Source organism: Solea senegalensis, linkage group LG9, assembly GCF_019176455.1.
Source record: "Solea senegalensis isolate Sse05_10M linkage group LG9, IFAPA_SoseM_1, whole genome shotgun sequence".
Lineage (NCBI taxonomy): Eukaryota > Metazoa > Chordata > Actinopteri > Pleuronectiformes > Soleidae > Solea > Solea senegalensis.
Window position 1 is genome coordinate 10,733,360 of NC_058029.1, and position 25,241 is coordinate 10,758,600.

Here is a 25,241-nt window from a genome sequence, read left to right on the forward strand (position 1 = left end):
TTAAAGGTCTTAATGCAATCATCAAACTCATGTAGAAAAGCAGTGCATTTAGAAACCTTTATCAGCATACATTTATGTACATGAAATTTACTACACATGATTTAGAACAAAATCTAAATGATCTTAAAGTATCTAATAACATTTTTGCAACTAATTAAAATTAGTACTCCACAATATATGATTTGTCAGATGAGACCAAACATTATTTGAGCATGTATAATTCCATGTTACAAAGGCTACATTTTTTTTCTATGTTTATGAATTTGGAAATTGGTATAGTATATTATTGTAGTATATATTGTGTAGAATTTTAATACGTACACGTAGCAGTGATTTAACTTTTATTTAGAAGACAAATTACGCCACTTCCGCTGGGATACAGCCGGTGACGTGAGGTCGCGCAGACACGGAAGAGCAGTTGGACGCTGTGGTTGGTTGGACTGTAGGAGGCTAAAGCTGCAGTGCTGCATCTACCAGACGTCTCTCGCCCTACGAGCTAATGATGCGCCCGTCCCTGTTTATTAACTCCTGGCAAAGTGACAAGTAACAACATGTAGAATGTAATCGACTATTGTCTGTTTCCAACGCCTTCTCGTTAAAGGAAACGGACTTGTGTGAATGAGAGGGCTGACAGTAGCAGCAGAGTCCGGGCCCTGAATCTCCATCATTAGAACAACCTGCTACCAACGTTAGCAAGCTGCCATATAAGACATATTATTTTCGTTGTCAGCCGGTTTTAACGCTTCCAGTCGGTAACATGGATGAATGACATTGGCTGAGTTGTGTCGTATCACGGTAAGATTTTCCATCACCTTGACTTCATTGTGTCATGTACGTGAATGTTAGCCGATATCACCTGACCTAGCTTAGATACGAGGTACCTGTTAGCGTTACTCTCACGGTTATCTCCCACGCAAACAAACAAAAGCTGTGACGCTCATGGTAATATGTCCACATTCTTTATTTAGAATCTTATTCAGCAGTCATGTGCAGCGTTATTTCTTGTCACACAGTGATGACTATGTATGACAGGTGTTTTTCACCTGCTCCATGTTGACATTGTCAGATGTGACTCCAGGTTGTTTACTTACACACACATAGAGACACATTTAATTTAGTTGTTTTTTTCCAATTCAAACTCTATCAAAGACTTACAAGAAGAGAGTCAAAGCTGGCAAAAAGAAAGACATATAAATAATTGATCAAATACGATTCACCATAACAATACTATTCTTTTACCACATATTTAATCAGATACAGTTCAAAGTAGGGCTGCAAATAATGATTATCTTCATCGTTGATTAGTCTGTTAATTATTTTCTCTATTGGTCCATAAAATGTTAGAAAAATATTGATCAGAGTTACCCAAACGTGGAAAGATGATGTCTTGTTTTGTCGACAAACCAAAATGATTCAGTTTTAATGATTCCTCTGTTATAAGGAGTAGAAGAAACCAGGTAATATTCACATTTAAGAAGTTGGAAAATCTGAAAGTTGTCTTACTCCTTTAAAAACACTCAAACCGATTGATTGTTTATCAAAATAGTTGATGATTCATTTAGTAATCGAATAATAATCCATATATTGAGTAATTGTTTCAGCTCTAGTTTGAAACACATTTGAGATGAAGAACATGAATTATTGTATTTAAGTATTTTTTATACCTCTAGTGTTTTGTGTAACTTTGCAAATGGAGCTGCATCATTTTAGATATATGTCCAACAATAAAGGAAGTTAATAATCTATCTTCTCTTCTCGTATATAGGCTGTGTCACCAGTGATTACTGATTGTGAATGAGTACTAAAATCAGCCTTTATGATATTGTTTGAAAACCCATTGAGGTGACTTTTTTTCTCTCTCTACTGTCTGTGTTTGTGTTCTTTCACTGCAGACATTTTGATATGTCACAGCAGGAAGAAGCATATACGTGAGTGGTAATATTAATTAGTAATGGCTCACCAATGTGGTTTTCTGTGATCTGGTGCTGAGCCATTGGTTAATGGTGTTTGTTCCTTTGTTTTCCCCTGCTGTGATAAATCAAAATGTCTACCATGAAATAGTCTAAATCCTTGCTCAATGCAGAGAGCCTGTGATTAAACTGAGCCCCTCTCAGATTTGACATACATACATTTTAAAGGGCATCTATCATGTAATGTTTAACTGGCCAACAAGAAGGGCAGGCTGTTATGACTGCCTTGTGATGTGAAAGCAGACAACATTCTTCTCACTGTTCACAGCTGTTGTCACTGCAATGAATGTTTTTCAGTGACATTCCCATGTAGGAGTTGACACAGTGGCAGCATTGAGGGAAAGTTGATGACTGCTCCCCTTCTGCAGACCTTTAGGTCATGCTATGACTCAGCTTGTCGTCACATGTCATGCTTCCTTCCTAAACGCATTAAAACAAAGATAGTGTTGGCTGCTCCTATCAGATTATCTTCCCTGATGATTTCTATGACTCAGGCTGTTGAAACGACTCCACATAATGTAAACATATTTGCTGTGACATTTTGCTTGATGGTCAAGCATGAAGATGACTTGTCTTAAAATTTACTACTCGTCATCTCCTTGGTCTCATGTTTCTCACCTCTCCTTTGTTTTGTGTCCTTTGTTGCAGGTGTGATGTATATATGTGTCCGCTGTGTTTTACATTAGCATAAAAACCACACAGGAGAATGAATGCAGAGGAAGTGGAGCTGCTCGGTGACTCCAAGTACAGGAACTATGTGGCAGCAGTGGACAAAGCCCTCAAGAACTTTGAGTACTCCAGTGAGTGGGCAGATCTCATCTCTGCACTGGGGAAACTTAACAAGGTAAAAAATCAGACGGGCTCACACAGTTCGTTTTCGTTCAGTTCTAGTTCAGAGCTTTATTGTCCCTCGTGGGGACATTTCTTTTGCCATTGTTGCTACAACAACAATAAAACACAATCAAAGACACACAACAAACAAGGACGTAGGACAGCATAGACTCACACAGGACAATCAAACCAATCATTACACTGCACCATGACACATAGCAGATGAGGCAAATATATATACTGTCTATATGCACAGTCACTCTGTATGTCTCATTGTAACATTTTTTTTTTTAAATATTCTATCTCAGGTTTTGCAGAACAATGCAAAATATCAAGTTGTTCCCAAGAAGCTGACGATAGGTAAACGGCTGGCTCAATGTCTCCACCCCGCTCTACCCAGCGGGGTCCACCGCAAAGCTTTGGAGACCTACGAGATCATCTTCAAGATCATTGGCCCCAAGAGGCTAGCCAAAGATCTCTTTCTGTACAGGTAATGGTGTGCTTCTCAGCACAGCAACTGAAAAATAAATCTCAACACACTGCTGGTATTGGATCATAAAACATCTTCTTCCTCTCTGCAGCTCTGGGCTCTTCCCTTTACTCTCCAATGCTGCTATGTCTGTGAAGCCTGTGCTGCTTGGGCTCTATGAGACCTACTACCTGCCCCTGGGGAAGACTCTGAAACCAGGCCTACAGGGGCTTCTGACTGGGGTCCTGCCTGGTCTGGAGGAGGGCTCGGAATACTATGACAGGTGAGAGGAGTAGAAACAGGAAGAAAAACTCTCAGAAGGTTTTTAACTTGGCATCAGAACTGGCCATTAGGAGAAAACATTATAGCATTATGGGGAAATGGAATTGATTGCAGATTTTATGAATGATACATTAGATATGAGTCATTGCAAGATTAATATTTTAAATAGAAGATAGTGTGCAACTTCGGTCTCTGCCTGGAATCTTTAAACTCTCTTTTGTGAGAAATATCTGGATTCCATCACTTCCATAAATAACTTATGATTTGTTTGTATGTATATATGAACATTTTTGGAGATGATTCAAAATATTGTAGTTATCACAGTAGTCATAAGTTTTAGATCACCCTTATTTTCACAGTTGTTATTGAAATTTAAGTAGCTTAAGGTGCATTGACCGTCACATGGTACAAAGATAAGCTGAAAACTGACCCACGTAAAAAAAACCCCACATTTAAAATGCAACATGTCCTTAATGTTATTAACATCACCTGTGCTTTTAAAGTTCTGAATGTTCTTTTCTTTTCTTTTTTACTTCTGACAAAATACCGTTATTCACACAGTTGCGTTATTTTAACAGATTCTTGCTGCCATTTCCTGTTAGGTCTCTTTCTTTCACTTGTTTTCTTTGTATCTTAAAGTTGCACTTGAATTGCAAAACATTACACACAGTGAACCATGAGCCAAATCAGTGCAATTTGTTAATTGCATATTTTGATGGTGTCATGTGATCCATATTGTACATTTGCACTTGCAGACATTATTATTATTAATGAGGAAAGTGAACTGAAGCTTCACAGTGAGACTGTGGTCTCATAAACAGCAGTGAGTGAAATCATCAGTCATGAATGATACCCTTAGAAACAGTGTATGCACTAAGGTCAGTGTAACTCAGAGAGGTTTAATCAGTAATAAAATACACATGCCTCTGAGAATCAGTCGTCAATCGACAACAAATATTCATAAGATGTTTAATTTTTTATGTTAAAATTATCTAAGCAGTACAAATGGTACAAAACAACCCACTTTCAACATCACACAAAGTACAACTGCTACCACCACAAAGCAATTACTGCCACAGGACAGTAATTACACAAAAAGGATGATCTCAAACCCACAACCCTTTGAGTAATCTATACCATTGTGAGGGTTCTGAGAACGGAACAGTCCAGAACAATCTTTCGATCAATTTGCAAGCATTTTCACATCTGGGTCTCAAGTTTGCTTTGCAGATGCATTGCATGTTTACATTGCTATGTTACTATGATACTGTCCGTGTTTGTTACAGAACCAACACCCTGTTGGAAAAGGTGGCTGCAGCGGTGGAGCAGTCGGCCTTCTACAGTGCCTTGTGGGGCAGCATCCTGACCAGCCCTGCTGTGCGTCTCCCCGGCATCTCCTTTGTTCTCCTGCACCTCAATCGCAAACTCTCCATGGAGGACCAGCTCTATGTCATAGGCAGTGACATTGAGCTCATGGTACGTGAGAGAGATAAAAGGGGACTTGCACACCTTACTGCAGGGCTGGATCTTATATTGTTTTCAAATTGAAACAGTTCATATCCTCAGGTTCTTATCCTGGTATTAGAGTATAGTAGTTATAGATATTGTGATGGTGTCATGTGGTAATGCTCCATCACTGTTTGTAAATCTTATACACAGTGAATATTGGACTGAATCACAAATACTTATTCTGCGCCACCTTCATGCTAAACATCAGTTGATTATTGTTGCCGTTGTGGTGATTTGCTTTACTGAGCAGCAGTGCAGGGATTTAATTGAGCATTATTTTTTAATAGGGCCTTTTGTCTTCATTAATCCACGTTTCTGACACCGCAATGATGTTGAAAGTGTTTTTGAAGTGTTGTAGGTATTCCCTAATGTGGTCGAAGTTGATGTATAGACTTGTGCTATTGAAGTGAATTAAAGACAGTTTCCCATCCATCTCGCATTCGTTAAATTGGTCTTCAGTGTAGTACTGGCATTTCTCAGTTATGTTAAGGTATAGATGATTATCCAGGTCAGTTATTTCATTTGGGTCTGTTAAGGTGTGGTTCACATGTTGATTTTTAGTCTGTAGTTATGGAGTGTTCGTGAGCCATACCTTAATTGTTGTATTTCTCCAGTTCGTCCTCACTCCTGATTTGCATTATTTTGACTTCTTCTGGTGCAGATCCATTTGTTTTAATGTAGATTCTGCAGTTTGCCGTCCAGGTGTGTTGGATCTTGCCTCCTTTCTTCAGCTGACATGCTTTTATGGCGATGTCAGCATTCTTTTTGGTGAGATTCTCGTTGATTCTGCCCTGCTTCAGCAGTGCCGTCTTATGCTTTAGTTAGTGAACCTCAGCACGACAGCTTGTGTTCCAGACTCTTGAGTTCGGGGTAAGAGGTGACATACTTCCACATTGCTGAAATCCACGTCGATGTCTCTGCCGGCCAGGAACTCAGTCACCTGCTTTTCCACAGATTTGATTTCCGATTCATCAGACTGCAACGACCGGTCCGCAGCCGCCCTTGCGTAGGTCTGATGCTTAATCTTGAGGCCAGTCACAATCACCTCATTGAGTCTTCCCAGCTGTTCCATCTCCTCCACTCTGTTCCCCAGCTCCAGCAGCAGCTTGTCTTTTTTTGCGTTCTCTTCCTGGAGCTTTTTAACTTCCATTGTCACTCCCTCCATCTTCTCCCTGAATTCGGCGAAGTTTAAAGACGTTCATGATGGGGCTCAGTGCCGGTTTATCTTGAGTCACTGTGTCAGTCTGAATGTTTTTGGGTTTTTTTCTCTTTCCTGACACCAGGTGGAGGCAGTCAGTACCTCAGTCCAGGACTCCAGTGTGTTGGTGCAGAGGAGCACTCTGGACCTGATCCTCTTCTGCTTCCCCTTCCACATGAGCCAAGTCAGTAATGCTGTGTGTGCGTCTGTGTGTGTACGTACATGTATTTATATCTTTGTGAGGGGGTTCAAGAAATGTACAAACCTATCTTTGTGAGGACATTTTGTCCCAGCCCCACAACTTTAAAGGGCTTTTTCAGGGTTAAGGGTTGGAATCAGGTTTATGTTAGAATTAAGGTTAAGGTTAGGCTAGAGATTGCATTATGTCAGTGATGTGTCCTCATTAAGACGTAAAAACAAAACAAGTTTGTGCAGGGTTAGGGTTATGTAGTATATGTGTGTGTAAGCTACAGTAGAACAGTCACAAATATTCAGGCTTCCTGTTGTGTTTTGTTTTCAGGCGACTCGTCCCGACATGATTCGGATCCTTTCCGCAGCTTTGCATGTGGTTTTGAGAAGAGACATGTCCCTGAATCGCAGACTCTATGCCTGGCTCCTGGGTGAGAACCATACACACACACTGACACTGACACTCACATACATTGTCAGGCTTCCTACTGTGGAACTACGGAGGTTATTTCACTACAGTTGAAGATTTGAGATAATGGAGACGTGCAAGAGAAACAAGAATTAGAGCATTTATATAAAAAAAAAAAAAAATGTCAGAACGAAATTCTACATGAAACCACTGTGACTTATGTACACCAGTTATTTCATGTTTACACACAAGTATGTGCTGTACCTTGTTATTTGCATACGCATTAGGTTTACGGATGTTTTCTTGCTGTTTTCCTTTTTTTCCCCCTTCAATCTGTTTTGGTCATTGTCTTACTCTATTTTCTTTTGTTTGCAACTCACTGTGGATGATCATGCTGGTAAGTGTGTGCATGTCAAGGGCAAGACACTGAATGTCTCTGGCTTACACTGTTAACTGATGCAATGACTCACGTGTTAGACTATGATACCAGAAAGGAGACACAACAAAGTGAACATGGAGTAAAGGTCAGAGGTGCAAGTTGAGATATGCAGTGTAATAATGGCAGTTGTAAACCACATTATTGGCCTGTTAAAATGAGCCGAGCAGTTCAAGACACACGCGCTGTACCACAAATTAAATCTGAGTACTGTTTATGAAGAAAGAAAGATACAGGTGGTTTATCTTCATCTTGTCTGGTTAAGTGCTTTGTTGAATGTTTTGAATGTGTATCTTGAGTGCGCAGTTCTAACTGTCCTGTTTGTTTGTTTTTTAAGGCTTTGATAACACTGGGGTAAAAACAGGCCCCCGCAGCACTCGACAGAGCAACCCAGAGGAGCATGCGAGCCACTACTTTAACACCTTCTCCAAGGACATGCTGGTCCAGGTGAGGTTGAGTGCTTATTGTTAATGTAGGTCAGCATTAAGATAATGTGTGTTGTGTATATCTTCATTATTCATAGTGTGTTTTGGTGGGAACTTGATTTTTTTTTCTTTTTTTGGATGCAACAAAATGAACTAGCCTCTCTGATCACATGCCACATCATCTCTGGGGTTTACATGCACTGTATGTCCTGCTCTGTTCTCCTCTTCACAACAGCCTGTCCTTTGAAGGCAGCTCCCAGGTCTCCCACAGACTTCTACACACACGCACACAGTTGCATTTGTGTAATCTGTCATATCATGCTCAAAGCAGCTGCAGCCTCCTGGCATGTGATGGGCTCTGGTACTTCAGGGTTTTGAGGGACAGGGATGTTTTTGAAAGTACAGTTTTATGTTTTTTGTTTTATTTTAGCTTCATTTCTTTGTAGTCTGCCATCTGCTCAGAGACAGTTTTTGGTTCCCTCCTCTGGGAGAGGGTCGGTTCCTACATAGACTTTTGTCTTTTGCTGTTGTCAGCCCATTATGTGGCAGATGAAGCACGGAATGCACACTTTCAAAAGAAAAATGCAAATATGAGATTGATTCTGAAAACAAAAATCTAAAGCATTTAAATAAGCCCTTAGCACTAATCGGCACTCTAACGTGTTTGTGTGTGTTTTCAGGCAATGGTAGGGATCTTGCAGGGCAAGGCCCGAGGTGGGGAAGAGGAGAGCATCCTCATGCACGACCTCAAACCTTTTCGCATCCTCATCAGTTTGCTGGACAAACCTGAGCTTGGTATGTTAATAGTTCAATAGTAAATACATCAAACATTTACCTTGCGCTTGCAGTCTTTTGCTGCAGATGTCATTCCTGCCATCTGTATTTTAGGTCCCGCAATCCTCGAGGATGTTTTGATTGAGGTTTTTCGGACCCTGTACACGCAGTGCCGAACAGAGCTGGACCTCCAAAACCAGAGTCCATTCAGCAAAGACCATACACACCTTAGCAGGTCAGTCCAGTCCACCACTAATTACTCTGTGCACTTTGCACATTAGCAAGATGAAGATTTGGTCATTTTATTGTCAAATTAAAATTCAGGTGTGATTAATTTTCATGCCATTAAATCAGTTTGTAAGTATGAAAACATTAACAGACTCTTCTTTTTAACTTTAAACTATAAAATGGTGAAGTAATGGGGAGTCATTTCATAAATAATGACAGCATGTATTTACTTGTTATACTTTCAGGTCTTTACTTGACAAATTACTCACATCCCTGAGCAATTGCTGTGTTTTTGTTTTTTTAAACAAAAAGCAACAGTTGCATATTATGAAGATTTAGTTCTTACATGAAATCTTTCTCTTCTTTCTCAGCAAATTACGGGAGAACAAAAAAACAGCAGAACTGATTAAAACTGCCAATCTCCTGTTCAACTCGTTTGAGCCGTACTACATGTGGGACTACATCGCTCGCTGGTTTGAGGAGTGCTGCAGGTTTGTATGTGTAAATGAATGAGTGACATCTAATTATTATTACAGACATCATGTGCTATTCTGCTGGTGATCCCCCTTTTGTTTTAAGATCTAAAAATCAACATTACAGCTCACGGTCACACTTATCTACCAAATAATGTCAACTATACGTCTGATGCAGGAGGACGCTGAACAGCAGCACACGAGCACAGCGGCATTCTGGGAGTATAGATTCTCCTGAGCTCTCTCTGGTGGAGTTCTGTCAGCTGGTTGATTTTCTACTGGATATTGTTTCCTTGGTGAGTCTTTCTTTCTTTCTTTCTTTCTTTCTTTCTTTCTTTCTTTCTCTCTTTCTCTCTTTATCTATTGTATTCTAAAATTCCTTGATTTTCACACTTTTTTTTTTTACTGTGTTTTCATTCTGTCTTTACTTCTTTTCAGTCTCAGTGTAGCTTTATTGTCTGTCCTATTTTGTCCATCCTTCTCTTTACCTTTTAAAGTGGCACTTTCTTCCCTTTGTGGATTTTGCTTTTCTCAAACATTATCTTTTAAAAAAAAAATTCTTTTTTTTCTTTTTAATCTTTCTCCTAACTTTTCTTCAGTTCCTGTTCTCCCACTGCTGCTTGTACTTTTCTTCTTGTTCTTTCTCACACTCCCTCGTGTCTCCTCACACACCTTCTTTGATCCAGTGTGTTCCTTTAAAAAAAAAACTAACAACCATCCATGGTCATTCTCAATTTGGTCTTCCATCTTGTCTGAATTGTCATCCAACTCCATTTCTGGATCCAGTTTTGGGATCTATTGGTCTCCATTGAGGGTGTGTGTAAATGCCTTTTTTCTGTGTGTGTGTGTGTGTGTGTGTGTGTCCCTACACAGGTTAAAGATGCATATGTTTAGTTCCACTGCCAAATGTTGTTTGCCTCCTCTAGAGATTTGCTTCTCTGCAGTATTTCCAATCTGAAAAGTTTGGAAATGACCCTTTAAATGTGTGTGTGTGTGTGTGTGTGTGTGTGTGTGTGTGTGTGTGTGTGTGTGTGTGTGTGTGTGTGTGTGTGTGTGTGTGTCATTGAGAAAATCTTGTGTCCTGAGAGATTGTGTGTGTGTGTATATGTGTGTGTGTGTGTGTGTGTGAGAGAGAGGTGTGTGTTTGTTTTTTCTGCAAACAAAGTGTTGCAGCCTGTGCTCTGCTTGCTCCTGTCTGTTCAAACTATCTGCTCTTTCTCCTTGAAGCCTACTAGAAGCATGAGGGTAATCTGCCAGGTAAAGTACTGCTCTTTCCTGCATTTTCACCTCACCCTGCTTCACTGAGGCTACGATAACATTTCTGCAACATCCTGCCAACATCCATCAGTTCATCCCTTCGTCCCTGCTCTGCTTTCAGTGATCATTTCAGAATGACTGATTTATAGTCATATATTTTAATGCCCCGAACGAACGTGATCACAGAGGAGCGGTGGATTAATAACAATCATTAAATGTGGTGAAAACTTGGCTGTTTGGTGTGGATCTTGTGAAAATGAAATTTCCGCCCCAGTGTGTATGTGCTTTCTGTTAAGCATGCATGCCGTTACATGCTCACATATTTGTAAAAAAAAATATGAGAGTACCTCAATTCCTCTTTTTTTTATCATTTGGATGTTATTTATGTATATATATATATATATATATATATATTTCTTTTTTTCCTTAAATTAAAACATTTTTGAAGATCGCCTCACTCAAGCTGCAAAAATAATATGACAAGGAAGCCAATTTAAAAAAGGAATGGGGAGAAAAGGAGGCTCCATACATGTAGTTCTAAATGTAGATAATTTACCTTTTAGCTGTTATGTTTTACACCTTAATTGGGGTTTTCAGTCATTTATATTTTTAAACTGAAAATGACCATCACCCAATTATACTGTAGTATTTAGTTTTAAGTAGATAAAAATAAATGTGTTGTATATTAGTCAAGCCAAGCAAACTGTTATATATCATCGTCGTCTAATTAAGTCACTAGCAGTAATTAAATTATATCAGGTTCAGGTCCTTTCAGATACCCAGATATCGCCAGGTCCTCACCTTCCGTGTTTTTCCTCCGAAACTTCCAGGAGACGTACATAGAGATTCAAACAGAGCATCTTCCTCAGCTGCTGCTGCGCATGGTAGCAGCTCTGACCTGCCACCTGCAGACTCTGTGTCTCGGGGAGCTCACCCACTGCCTTCGCCTGTGCTCCAAGATCCTCAGCAAAGTGCAGCCACCTCTGGTGTCCCCTCTGTCCCTGCCCTCAAGCTCCCAGGCTCAAAGTCATTCTAAGTCCACTGACAACTTCTCGATATCAGCCAAAGATAAATGCAAAGACACGGACGACAAACAGGTGAGAAACATATTCCATACAAAATGAGTTCATAGAAATGAATTGGTATTTGTTGAATATCAATTTTTGTTTTTGCTCACTATTTTAACTACGATCAAATCTGAGGTCATTTAGTCAGTGCGGTATTAAATTCACAACACTTGATTTTAGCCACGGCTTTCCACTCATTCAAAGTTTTGCATTTATGTTGCACAGGAAAATCCACTTTACTTACTGTTTCTCAAGAGTTCAAAAATACAGTTCACAAGAATCGCCTCTGTGTCACATGTATGTAGGTATGTAGTTGGCAAACTCTGTGTAACTGTGTGTAAAGTGTTGTGACAGGTAATGAGGTGCTAATGTGATAATGAACCATCGTCATGTGTGGTATTGTGTCATTTCTATCTCCTCTGAAACTTTTTTTTTGTTTTCATGACAAATTGTACTTTGGAAATCAGAAAGACCCCGATAACGTGAACCGCTGTGTTGCTGATCCATTCAGTGTGTAAAGTTGTGTAGTGTGAACTTTTGGGCATCTCCCCACTTTAATAGTGTGTCACAAGAGAAATTGGTATTGCTTCCAAGCACCTGAGCAAAAGTCATGCCTTTGCTGTGCCAACCTCTGACTTTGAAAAACAGTTCCAGAAAATATTTGGTCCTGTCTTTGATCCTTAAAAAACATAATGTGACAAAAACAAACTATGGAGGAAATTCCACTATGACCTAATTGACCCACTTCTTCCACAAGTCATTGCCCACACAGCCATCACTTCAGGCTCTGATGGTGTTCCCTGGTCCAGGAACAGGGCCCTATCCAGCTCTTGTGTCCTTCTACCAGCCTCCTGCCCTGTGCCACATTTTAGCTTTCCACAATCCCTCGACACAAGGCATTTAAAGAGTTGTTCAGATACTGTTTGGCTGCCTGGGCGCTCTCAGTCCCTGTCTACCAACCTAGTTAATTAAGTGTCTGAGAGCTCAGTGAGGCACAATACAAATTTTAGTCAGTCTGGAAAGAGATGGAGGTTATTTGGGTTGAATAGACTCATGAGGGACAGAGGAGATCACAAGTAGAAAGAGAGAAGATGATAAACTAACAGCTGAGCCAAAGCTCGCCTTTTCTCTTTTAAAGAATGAGAGGAGTACATCAGTCTGTGGTGCCTCCTGAGTGTGTCGTATCCATCAGAGTGGAAACAAATCACACATACATTCACTGAATACTTTAACATCCCCACCCCCACCCTGAGGGGCATATAAAGAATGTCACAGCTGAGTACAGGCCAGAATGTGCACACTTCATCAATCAAAATGTATCCCATGGAGCCCTCAGGCCCATAAACACTGTCAAAAGTGTATGAAGTTCTTGGTGTGTCAGTCTGTCTGCAGCAAGATGTAACAGTGGTGCAAAGTTGAGTTGAGCACCTCCCTCGGGACAGACCCAGCAGCTTTGTTTACAGATTACTACAGTGAAAAGTTTGGATTTGTTTGTAAAAAGGTATTTTTTATGTGCTTGTCTGTTTGGATACAAGAAAGAGGACAGCACTCATTTAGTGTATGACCATTTGTAGATGTCTGCTATTTTATAATTTTTCCCACAATGCTTTACTAAATAAATGATCTATGTCTGACATAAAGTTTTATACCTGTGTTAAAAATTTAATACTGCCTGATGAGTCAAGGTAGTCATGAAACACTTCTGCTCTTTAGTTGCCTTACATAGTACATTTTTGAATGTTGGTATTTTGTTGTAATTTCCAAGTAGACATTATTTATATTATTATAGAGTATCAGACAAAAACATTATTAGCTGTATGTACATTATCACCATCATCACTTGTCTAACCCTGCCTTCCTGTAGGCTCTCCCTGTTGCTATGGAGTTGCCTGGCAGTGGGGATGTTTTTGAAGATGGAGAAAATCCCCGCAGCAGTCGCTCCTCAGAAGGTGGCTTCACAGACTTTGTTCAGTACCAGCAAGACGGACCACAGGAAACAGAAGGAATCCCCCATTTTAATTCAGCGGTCAAAGCAGGCTGTCGCTCCTCAGGCTCATCTCAGTCTCTGGACAAACCAGTCATGCAGCGCTGCCTGGAGCACTTCCAGCAGTTTCTCTCCCGACTCATCACCTTGTATATTACCACTGGGCATGTGGACAGAGCTGAGGGTGAAAGAACTGAGGTCATGCAGTCAGGGCCGCTGGTCTCAGAAGGTTGGCACTGCAATTGTCCTGAATCATGCTCAGAACCTGGCTCGGTGCAGAGGGAGTGTGTTGCTGCCTTCACTGCTGCCTGTCAGCTGTTCCTGGAATGCTCCAGCTTCCCGGTCTACATCGCGGAGGGTAACCTCAAGTCCTCACCCACACAGGAGGAGCAGTTTGGTAAGCACCAAAACACAAATATTGAATGAGATTAGTCTCTGTCTTTGAGTTTTCACTCAAATATTTACTTAAATATTTACACCGTGCATGTCTATCCCCCTCTGCATCCATATAGACAGTGAGCAGGTTCGTCTGCCAGTGTGGCTACAGTCACTAATGGATGCCTGCTGCCTGGCCAGTGACTTCAGCTTGCAGGGCACCGCCATCTCCCTGCTCATGGACCTAATAGGACTCACCCAGTCAGTTGCGATGGTAGCAGCGGAAAGTGTGGCATCTGCTGACAGCTCAGAGATGCCCCAGCCCAAGAGCCCAAGCCAGGGTCGAGTAGCTGTCGTCATCAGGCCACCGCTCACTCAGGGAATCCTCAAGTACATCGCTGACAAGACTGACTTCTTCAAGGTAGTCCTCTAATTTATGGTGTTAACGATTAATTGATCTTCATTTTTTCACGCTCTTCTCTCTTCAATCGTGTGCTCTAGAATGTAGCTTTGATCTTGTGGGACCAGTTGAGTGAAGGAACACCTCAGCACCATCAACGCAGTGTGGAGCTTTTCTACCAGCTCCACAACCTGGTGCCTTCCTCCAGCATCTGTGAGGACGTCATCAGTCAGCAACTTATGCACAGAGACAAGGTCAGCACAGTGCACATGTGGCCTTTTTATTCAGGGTGTGAGACACACACACACACACACACACACATTACATTAGATGCAAAATGATGTTGGGTTTCTTTTTTTTTTCTTCAGAGAATTCGATTGGAGGCCCACGTGAAGTTTTCTGTGCTATGGCATTTGACAAGAGATTTGAACATCACCAAGTCCTCTCCGTTTAGTCGCACATTTGACAGGTTGGTGAGGATCTGTTGATGACATGGACCTGGTGCTTAGAATTTGTTTTTCTCTTTTGTGTCACATTTTTCTCTCTTGTTTCCCCTTCCTTTGACTGACAGATCTTTATTTATCATGCTGGACTGTCTGAGTTATTGGGATCCATGTACGAGTGCTGTTGGCCGGGCTTGGCTGAATCAGGTCCTTCAGAGACATGACATTGCTCGGGTCCTTGAGCCACTTCTGCTGCTTCTGCTCCACCCCAAGACCCACCGAGTGTCAATTCAGAGGGTACAAGCCCAGCGGCACTGGGCCCAGGTCTTTCCAGATCCACCAGAACAGGAACCATCAGAAACCATCTACAACAGGGACTCTGGTTTCTTGGACAGTGAGCATTGCCCTTTAACTCTGCCTTTATGATGGTTGTCATTGTGTTCATGAGAACATCAAGTTTTGAATCTGTTCCTTATGTCTTCAGACTTCAGTCAGTTCCACGGGGAGAGGATTACTCAAGAGGAGCTTCAACGCCAGGCGATGGGCAACATGGAGCCATTCTGTCTGATTGTCAACCCACTGAGTGATAGCTTGTCTTTGCTGAGTCTGAGCAGTGAAAACTTACAACTGGCAGGTGAATGTCAGCCCACTGACCAGCAGGGGGATCCCCAGAGCTCAGAGTCTTCTCGTTCTCGTTCATCGACAGTGGAGAATGGCAGCTTTGAGGACCCAGTCAATGGCTCAGACCAACAGCCTGGGTCCTCAGATGATATGTCAGACGACTCCATAGAAGAGGTTGTGTCCTCTGTTATGAAAGAGCTATTAGATAGGGTTCTGAGTTTAGCAGATGAGGAATCTCTTGAAGTGCCATCTCCACCTGAGAACTGGCCACAGACTGACACAGATAGCACTTCCTCAGATATCTCAACCGGTGCTGTTGACTGTGCACCTCCACCCAGCTCCACCCACCAGACTTTGCCAGAGATTCTGGCTGGAGGAACACTGGAGTTCCTCTCTGTCACACAGGCTGATATGTTGGCAGAGGAGCAGCACAAAGAGGGCATCACTCGTCATAGTTCATCTCCGTCAATCATCACTCTGCCAGACGGCTCAGACCCAAACACTCCAGACCACAACCTGCAGGTAGATGACCCTCAGGCCCGTAAACGTAGCCACAGCAGCACCCAGCTCAGTCTGAAAGGGAAGATCATGGAGAGGCTGGCTGACAAATCTCCAGGGGCAAAGCCCAAGCTCAAGAAGGCCAAGAGGAAAGAGGAGGAGAGGCTTAGAAAAGCAGCGATTCAAGCTGAAAAACTGAAGCCACCTAGTATTTTCTTTGGAGACAGCCTGGATCTAGAGAACTGGTACAGTTGTGGGGAAGGCGAGGTGTCAGAGATTGAGAGCGACACAGGCTCACCCAGTGGTGGGCCTGCTGGAAATGTTGGGGGTGTCAGTGTCCCTGGACGCAGATCATCCTCTGCCCCACCTCGTTTTAACATTCATCCTCTCTATCAGCATGTCCTGCTCTACCTCCAGCTGTATGACTCCTCCCGGGCCCTGCACGCCCTGTCAGCCATTGCAGCCATGTTGAAAGCTGCACCCTCAGGGTTTGTAAGTGCCATCTCTACCACCAGCATCAATAACACCTACACTCCACAGCTCTCCTTGCTCCAAAACCTCCTAGCACGTCACAGAATCTCTGTCATGGGCAAAGACTTTTACTGCTCCATCCCCCAGGACACCCACTCCCACTCTTTTCGCAGCGCCATGTACCTGGAGATCATAATCTCGCTTTGTCTTTATTATCTAAGAAGCTATTACTCTGCCCACCTGGCATCAGGCCCTCAGGACTTGGCAGGGAACCGAGCCATGCAACTCACCAGTGTTGAGGTGTTAGCCGTGCTCTTCAGTGAGCTTGGCAAAGTCACGGGCGGTTCAGCTAAGGGCTTTGCTAGTTTCATTAGTGACGTCCTCTTCAAGTGCAAAGTTCAAAAGGTGGTGCTCCATTGCCTCCTCTCCTCCATATTCAGCGCCCAGAAATGGCACGAGCAGCGCATGGCAGGTGTCAACATGGCCACAGTGGAGGAGGGTCTGTCAGAAGACAGTGTGATCAACCTGTCGGAGGACCAGATTGACAGCTGTAGTGCAGTCCAGTCACAGTTGTTAAGACTGTTGCAGAGCCTCGTTGTACTTGAGCACAAAGTCCTGGGGCCAGCTGATGAGGGAGGTGAAGGAGGACCAATGGGAGCAGGGACAGGAGTTGGAGGGACAGGTGGCACTGCAGGGACAGGGTTTGAGACTCTTGGTGCGGAAGTGGAGCATGTCAACCCTCAGCAGCCCATGACATCACTGCAATACCTCCACGGACAGCCAATCACCGCACAGGGTATGTTCCTTTGTGCAGTGATCAGGGCGCTTCATCAGCACCATGCGTGTAAGATGCACCCACAGTGGATCGGGCTCATAACAGCCACCCTACCATACATGGGGAGGGTACTGAGGAGGGTGGTGGCCTCCGTCACACTACAGCTGTGCAGGAACCTTGACGACCTACTTCAGCAGTACCGCTATGAGACTGGGATAACTGACACTAGGTATGAACGTCCACTTATATTGATTATGATTATGGTAACTGCAGTTGTCTCAGCGATCAGAGGCAGTGGACGTCTTATGTAAGACATTCAGATAATTTTACTAATGTGTAATGTGTCTATTTTCAAGATATTTTCTATTGAAAAATGATCAGTGTTATATATATATATCTATATATACACATATATGCATACATGCATTTATTAAACCACATATTCTCCTTTTGTCTTTTAGACCACAGTGGATGGCTCTGTGCATTCCTCCTGACCTGATTCTGACAGTGCTGGAAGGCATCACTTCCATCATCCACTACTGCCTGCTGGATCCCACTTCCCAGTACCACCAGGTGAGGGCGCCGTGCACCACACTATTACAGCAGTATGAATGTGTACATTCAGGCCTCCTTTGCTGTGTTTTCAGCATTGATATTGCAGATTAAGTTACTGATTGTATAAGTGTGTACTTAAGCTCCCAAGTGGACTTTGAAGGTACTACAGGCAGGCCATGAGAGATCAGTTAAAATAGACCTAAGCTAAAATAAAGGTTTTATTGGTAAGTCACCAATAAGTAATTAAGTCATTATAATTGTATTAAGTCTGTGGACCGAGTATAACAGATGTCACCAGATTTTTGTCTAACATTCACACTGGAACATACAGTAACTATAGTAATTGGTGGGGGATCATAGCTGATCCAACACTTTATTATGTGCTGGCTGAATGCAATGAAGCAATGGCTCCTGGATTGAGAGGGGAAAACAATTGTTTTTCAGTGGGGGGGCATAGAAAATCTTTGGAATTAAAGTTAGGTCAAATTAGGTTTGGGAATGGCTGTGATGAATCTTAGTTACTGAAAGTGTTAATGATTTTGTGCCTCTCAGTTACAAGTGAGTGTCGACCAGAAGCACTTGGCTGAGGCCCGCTCAGGTATCCTGTCCATCCTCCACACTATCATGACTTCTGTCACCCTGCTGTGGAGCGTCCTCCACCAGGCTGACAACTCCGACAAACCAGCTGCTGCCTCCGCTGCCTCCACTTCAAACATCAACCTGGGATCCACAAAAGTAAGCCAGGCAACAAATGACTTCTCATCAATGTCTTGGTGATGGATTATAATGCAGAATTAGCCAGTCAAGGAATATGCAGGTTTTGTTTTGTGCTACCTATTGATCTCAACATTATAAACTGGATCTAATTACTGACTCATTTCTCTAGCAATTATTTTTTATTGAATGTATTTTTCCCTCATTTCCCTCCTTATTAGCCATGTCCATGTGGAATTAGTAATATAATATGCATTTGATAAATATGTAAAAAATTCTAAGCACATTACACAGCAAGATACCCTGAGGGGTATTTACAAGATAATGATGTTATCAGTTGTTTCGGTCTCTAACCTAAGGTCCTCGCTTAAATTTGCACGACAGAACCTGCGTCAGCAAATTCTTGAGCTGCTGGGTCCAATCTCCATGAACCACGGTGCTCACTTTATGGCAGCCATCGCTTATGTTTGGAATGAGAGGAAACTGGTCAAGACTCCAGTCCGAAATAAGGTGAGTGTTAAAAAAAAAAGTCACTACTCTTTACATCTGCATTTGGAGCAGTGAACTTTGAGAAGTGATTTCTATTATCATATTAACTCTATATATAAAAGTTGTGGACTAAAACATAACAGCAGCATTTGCATTCTACATTTTCCACAAGCCTGGTTTTTAAGAGATGCCTTTAAAAAGATTAAATGATAATAATTCAGGGAGAAATTTTCCAAGCAGTTCAAAGATTTTCAGCTGTTGATCCACAACATTAAAACGAGGCACTGGTTGTAATGTTTGGTCTGAATGGTGTTTTTTATTTGTGAGTGAAGTTACTGCTCGACACTCACTTGTACCATTAACACCACGTCTTCTAGGTGATCCCAGTAGCCAGCGAAGAACAGCTGCTGCTGGTTGAGCTGGTTCGCTCAGTGAGCGCCATGCGCACCGAGACGGTCATGCAGACGGTCAAAGAGGTTCTGAAACAGCCTCCTGCCATCGCGAAGGACAAGGTTTGTGTTTGCTGCTTGCTGCCAAGACGCTTTATTGTAACATCCTAATGCTGTCATACACATTTCCTGACTCCTCCTTAGATACTCCAGAACTCGTAAGAGGTTTTTGTACAACCAGAGGTTTTACATTTTTAATCAAAGTGAGAATATTAGATCAAAAACAAATGCCTGTACATAGAAAGAACAGGGGGAAGAATACAACTTGTACTATTAAATATTTAATTAAATATCAATATTCTGTTTCACCTTTATGTTGGTCTTTAATTTTTATTTCCTCCCTTCACCCACAGAAGCATCTTTCATTGGAGGTCTGCATGTTACAGTTCTTCTATGCCTATGTCCAGAGGTGAGCTTCCCAACATTAGTATATTATGTATTTACCATCAAAACTCTTTATCTTAATAAAGACACAACATTTTGCAGAGATCTACTTTGTGTTTTTGATTGTGCCCTGTTTCTGTTTTTGTCACAGGATTCCTGTGTCCAGTTTAGTCGATAGCTGGCCGTCTCTGCTGGCACTGCTGAAGGACTCGGTACAGTTAGGGCTTCCTGCTCCGGGACAGTTTCTCATATTGGGGTTGGTTTCTCTTCCCTCTTTTTATGAGTTGTTGTAAAGTCATCTGCATATCCTCACAATCAGCTGTTCTATCATAATCATACTTAGAATTTGTTATGTTGTGGATCCTGTGGTTACTGAGTAGCTCAGACACACACACACCTTTGTCTTTTTTTCTCTAGAGTTCTGAATGAGTTCATTTTAAAGAACCCCAATCTGGAGAGCAAGAAGGACCAAAGGGAGCTGCAGGTAATTTCTACAACTACCTTGAAAACAGTTACATTCTCTATAATTTGCTTTACGTCTTGTTTTAACATTGTTTTGACAGTCTCCGCTCACGTGATTACAGATTGGATTACAAATCTGGCTGGACAGGTCTCGTTACCTTATGAAAATATCTGCATATTCTCTGTGTGTTCAGGACGTGACCCATAAAGTTGTTGAAGCCATCGGGACAATTGCGGGCTCCTCTCTGGAGCAAACCACATGGCTGAGGAGAAACCTGGAGGTGAAGCCTTCTCCTCAGATAGTTGTAGATGGAAACAACCTGGAAGCTGATGTAGAAGGTGTGTTACATGTTGACTAACTGCATTGTTACTGGATATTGTCACCCCAAACTTGCTAACGCTAAGCTAATATTTTTATTTGTACCAGAAATACATTTTAGGGATTAATGTAATCCAGCTAAACTAAGTGTCGAAATTAATCTGCAAAGAAAATCTCTGAGCACTTCAATGCACCACAAAAGCGTGTGGAATTTGAATATGCTGCACACTGCAGATTGTCCATATGCATCGGCATGGCAATGTTAATACACATGTGTTCTGCTGTAGAGCTGCTGGTAATGTTTGTCATGTGTGTCTCGTAGATTTAATGCTCACAGTGATGGAGGCCTCCAACTTTACTCCATCTGTGTACAGCGTTCACGCCCTCACACTCTTGGCTGAGGTAAAACACTGGTGCCTCTGTCTCAACACTCTGCACGCACGCTGTTGTTACTCGGGCCATCAGTCAGTGTTTCTGCCAGTTGTGTCCGTTTTTCATCTCGATTGTGTCAAGGGATGCTCTCACTCATGTAGTGGCAGTGTTGCCGCAGGCAGGGCTGAACAATATACTAACTACACACGGTTAACTCCATTACAGCTGATTTACAACTACCTCCCCACCTCTGATGTGAATCATTTTAAGTAAACCAATAAATCGGTGAGTGGAGTTTAGTGCCGTTTGCTGTAAATGAGCTGAGCTGGTCTGTAAGAATAACTCCCCATGCCTGTTTTAGCTCAGTGTGGATGGACGGGCTGTTGTTTATATGTTTGTAGTAGCATTGTGATTAAAAGCCCAGTTTATAATAGTGTTTTTTTAAGAAAGTGTTGCCATGGCTACTGAAAACATAATGGAGGAAGACGGACATAACGAATGATGAATTTGTTTGCTAGGTGCTGGCTCATCTGTTGGACATGGTGTTCTACAGCGATGAGAAGGAGAGGGTGATCCCGCTGCTGGTTAATATCATGCACTATGTCGTGCCTTACCTCCGCAACCACAGGTGTGGTCAAACTCATTATTATCACATAGATAATCCTCTGACCTTTTGTGCATGTTTTACTAAGCTTTGTTCTATTTACGTGATCATTTCAAAAGGGGGGGAGGGGAACCGTTGTGTTACTACAGGGGATGAAGTGCAGTGTGAAAATGAGTCATAGCTGATCACGTGCATGTTTTGCATACGAGAGCATAATGTTTCCTGGTACCACCGGCAGTGCACACAACGCCCCCAGCTACCGGGCCTGCATCCAACTGTTAAGCAGCCTCAGTGGGTACCAGTACACCCGCCGCGCCTGGAAGAAAGAGGCCTTCGACCTCTTCATGGACCACACCTTCTTCCAGATGGACTCTTCCTGCGTCAGTCAGTGAGTAGCACAGCAGCAGTAACAGCAGTGAAACACTTCTTCACAATTTCTTTAATCAATATTTAGTAATGTCACATGTTAATTAGCTATAAGTGGGTTTTGTCCGTTGCACGCTGTCTCTTTATGCTTTGGGAATATTAGTTTCTTAACATCCTTAACGTTGTTTCTCCTTTCTCAGCTGGAGAGCCATCATTGACCACCTGATGACTCATGACAAGACCACATTCAGAGACCTCATGAGTAAGCTTAATGATTCTTTATTAGAGTTTAATTTATATGCAGGTGTCAGGCTTACAGCAGGGACTGGTTACAAATCATGTAGCAGATCATGTTTTCTGCTAATGTGACACAGTGAAAGACATTTAAGAGGTTAAAGACTAGTACATGGATTAATAAAGATTCTGTGTGTGTGTGTTCCCCTTTCCAGCCCGGGTGGCTGTAGCCCAGAGCAGCTCTCTGAGTCTGTTCACCAACAGAGATGCTGAGCTGGAACAGAGGGCCATGCTGCTCAAACGCCTCGCCTTCACCATCTACAGCAGTGAAGTGGACCAGTACCAAAAATACCTGCCAGACATACAAGGTAAATAAAAATGAATGGACTGTGTTAAGTGAAAAGTAAAACATACTTTCAGGTGGGAGCTGGAGTCAGAGGCATTATTGAAACATCAAGGACTTCAATTTGTATTTTGATAAATAAGAAGAGTGAGACACTCTGGTTACCTTCACACTTCTGTTTTCATTTTAAAATGCATCTCCTCTGGATAGACCTGGCATCTATGCCTCCTTAGTGTTTTAGTGTCCCAGAAACTGAGAATTACGGACTGCATTTTAGTCTGGATGGGCAGAAATGGTGAGCTTTGAAAACTACGACACAGTTACCCACATTCACTTTCTGTGACCATCAGCTGTTTTCAGAAATGTGTGAAGAGGAGAAACCATAGAATAAAGAATTATTATTAGGGAAAAAATTGAATCAATTTTCTTCCAGTCTTCTGGGCTGACAACTTTTGGAAATGTCTACAGTGGCAGCTACAGATAACATTTTATTATCTGGAAACCCTGAAGCATGGATCTAAAATTAAATCAAATTAAAATAAAATCTTTAGGTGTTTATGTTTTACTGTGATCATTGAGCGAGTGCTTGGATGTCTGTGTTTGTGCACAGAGCGTCTGGTGGAGAGCCTGCGTCTTCCTCAGGTGCCCATCCTCCATGCTCAGGTGTTCCTGTTCTTCAGGGTGCTGCTACTGCGTATGTCACCGCAACACCTCACCTCCCTGTGGCCCACAATGATCACAGAACTGGTGAGAGCTAGACATTTTCCTAACGCACTCACACAGAAAGGAACGCATCTTAATTCATACACCGTTCTTCTGTAGGTTCAAGTGTTTCTCCTGATGGAGCAGGAGTTAACAGCAGATGAGGACATATCAAGGTATGTCAATACTGCAGGGAATGAACATTAAAATATCTTCCTCTATGCTCCTGTCATGACTTATTCTGCTCTCTTTATCTCCAGGACGTCAGGGCCATCTGTCGCTGGGTTGGAAACCACCTACTCTGGAGGGAACGGCTTCTCCACCTCTTACAACAGCCAGCGTTGGCTCAACCTCTATCTGTCTGCCTGCAAACTCCTGGATCTGGCCTTGGCTCTGCCTCCTGAGAGCCTGCCTCAGTTCCAGATGTATGTACTAACAATCATGGCTCATAATATGCTTTTCATGTGGTAGAGCTGGGTCAAGGAGTCCGACATGTGTTAAAAGTGATTCTGCATGTGTCTGTCACATTACTTGAGATGGATGAATACAGCAGGGACCATTTAACAATGACAGCTTTAAAGTTTGAAACAATGTCCACTGTCGTGTTTGAACGGATTTGCTCCATTGATATTTATGATTTGCTCCACTTATCAAATATGGTTATATCTAAGCGAGTTCTGTCTCATTATCATTATTATTATTATTATTATTGTTATTATTATACTGTAGGTACCGCTGGGCCTTCATTCCAGAGGCTTCAGACGATTCCGGGTTGGAAGTGAGACGTCAGGGGACTCATCAGAGGGAGTTTAAGCCCTACGTAGTCCGACTGGTGAAGCTGCTGAGGAAACGGGCCAAGGTACCTTCCCCTCCCTCTGTTTACACACGGTGCTTCAATAATAGAAACAAATGACTCCCTCATGAAGGTACATTTTCTAGAAATATTATTGTGAGACTGCAGAGTTTTTGTTTGCCACAGCTTTTAAGAATGATCTCTCTTTGAAACGGTTCAAAAATATTTTGACTAGTAACTGTTGTCATAATAGATGTGGTAAGTAATTGCAATGTCCATTTATCATTTTAACTCTCCCTGCTTTGCTTTCGCCACTCGTTTTAAAACGTTTGTATTTGTTTCTTTTGAATTCCTTTTTTGCCTCACTAATGAAATGTGATATGAAATAAAATAGCCTTGCCTTCCAGTAACCTTCACTAACAGAGAGGATGTTTTACTTTTGCAGAGTAAGCTTCTGTGTAAAAGAGGGAAACACACACGGCTGGTTTGTTTCTTTGAGCTGTTGTGGAAACACAGGAGGGCAAGATGATGGCTTATTCTAAGCCTACAAAAACCACACAGTTTTTATTTTTTAGAGCAGTTCTATACTAGTTTATTAAATTGTGGCCAACAACCCTCCTAAATGTTACATAGTGGCTATTTTCTAACAGTTTTTCTCTAACCCTTAATTGACACTGCAGTTCTTTTCACCTGCAGAAGGTCACATGTCTGTCTTCTGTCTCCCCCCCCTTAGAAAAACCCAGAGGAGGACTGCTCCACCCGAACCCTGTCCTGGGAGCCAGGTCACCTAATGCTGACCCTGTACGTGATCCGCAGCATGGAGCAACTGCTGCCGTTCTTCAATCTGCTCAGCCAAGTGTTCAACAGCAAGGCCAGCAGCCGCTCAGGTCCTGCCTACAGCCACAACTTAGCTACAGACTCCTCCTCCTTCCGTGGCCACAAGGAGGACCACAAACTGGAGAGCCAGAAAGTGTTCTGGAGTCGAGCTCGACAGAACATTGAGGAGATGGTGGAGAAAGACTTTTTAGAGGGACTTATCAAGACATGAGACCGTAAAGAAAGAGAGCGGAACATGGGAATTAACACACCACTGATTAGCACTAGTGAAAATCCTCAACCTGTACATAACAGAACAAGGGAATACAAGTTGGGAAAATAGTTTGTACATTTTTTTATGATAATGATTATTTACTTTTCAAAGGCTATTGTATTTAATTTTAATTATTTGTATATATGGAGCAGCTATGAGGACTGACTTTTAACCTTTCATGTGAATTATTTTGGGACAGAGTGAAGATGCTGTGCCATTCCATATTGATGTGACTTAATAAAGATTTATAATGTGACGTTTACACGGCCTTTGCCACTCTC

General features: G+C 42.2%; 1 protein-coding gene across 3 annotated transcripts; it reads left to right on the forward strand.

Annotated features, from left to right (window-relative positions):
* The first annotated feature begins 419 nt into the window (after window positions 1–419).
* On the forward strand, window positions 420–25,222 carry dop1a (DOP1 leucine zipper like protein A). 3 transcript variants are annotated; one of them, XM_044034118.1, is made up of 38 exons: window positions 420–795; window positions 2,619–2,814; window positions 3,110–3,291; window positions 3,383–3,553; window positions 4,839–5,028; window positions 6,345–6,443; window positions 6,780–6,879; window positions 7,631–7,740; window positions 8,399–8,513; window positions 8,607–8,727; window positions 9,092–9,211; window positions 9,372–9,489; window positions 10,421–10,450; window positions 11,281–11,547; window positions 13,382–13,898; window positions 14,014–14,297; window positions 14,378–14,530; window positions 14,645–14,745; window positions 14,848–15,113; window positions 15,204–17,313; window positions 17,546–17,657; window positions 18,192–18,374; window positions 18,738–18,863; window positions 19,220–19,354; window positions 19,645–19,700; window positions 19,827–19,931; window positions 20,093–20,159; window positions 20,332–20,476; window positions 20,779–20,858; window positions 21,347–21,456; window positions 21,671–21,820; window positions 21,999–22,060; window positions 22,248–22,400; window positions 22,986–23,122; window positions 23,198–23,253; window positions 23,338–23,502; window positions 23,807–23,936; window positions 24,604–25,222. In XM_044034118.1, the coding sequence occupies exons 2-38, from the start codon at window positions 2,677–2,679 to the stop codon at window positions 24,916–24,918; spliced, it is 7,479 nt and encodes a 2,492-aa protein (XP_043890053.1). In that variant the 5' UTR covers window positions 420–795; window positions 2,619–2,676; the 3' UTR covers window positions 24,919–25,222. The 3 variants fall into 3 exon arrangements, with proteins under 3 accessions (XP_043890053.1, XP_043890054.1, XP_043890055.1); XM_044034119.1 differs by having other exon boundaries at window positions 7,658–7,740; XM_044034120.1 differs by lacking the exon at window positions 10,421–10,450.
* Window positions 25,223–25,241: the final 19 nt, after the last annotated feature.

Excerpts from the sequence above, each read along its gene's own strand:
- dop1a (XM_044034118.1), top strand. The coding sequence starts at position 2,677 with ATGAATGCAGAGGAAGTGGAGCTGCTCGGTGACTCCAAGTACAGGAAC. Across the intron at positions 19,355-19,644 it reads CTGCCATCGCGAAGGACAAG|AAGCATCTTTCATTGGAGGT; the intron begins GTTTGTGTTTGC and ends CTTCACCCACAG. Across the intron at positions 20,160-20,331 it reads AGGACCAAAGGGAGCTGCAG|GACGTGACCCATAAAGTTGT; the intron begins GTAATTTCTACA and ends CTGTGTGTTCAG.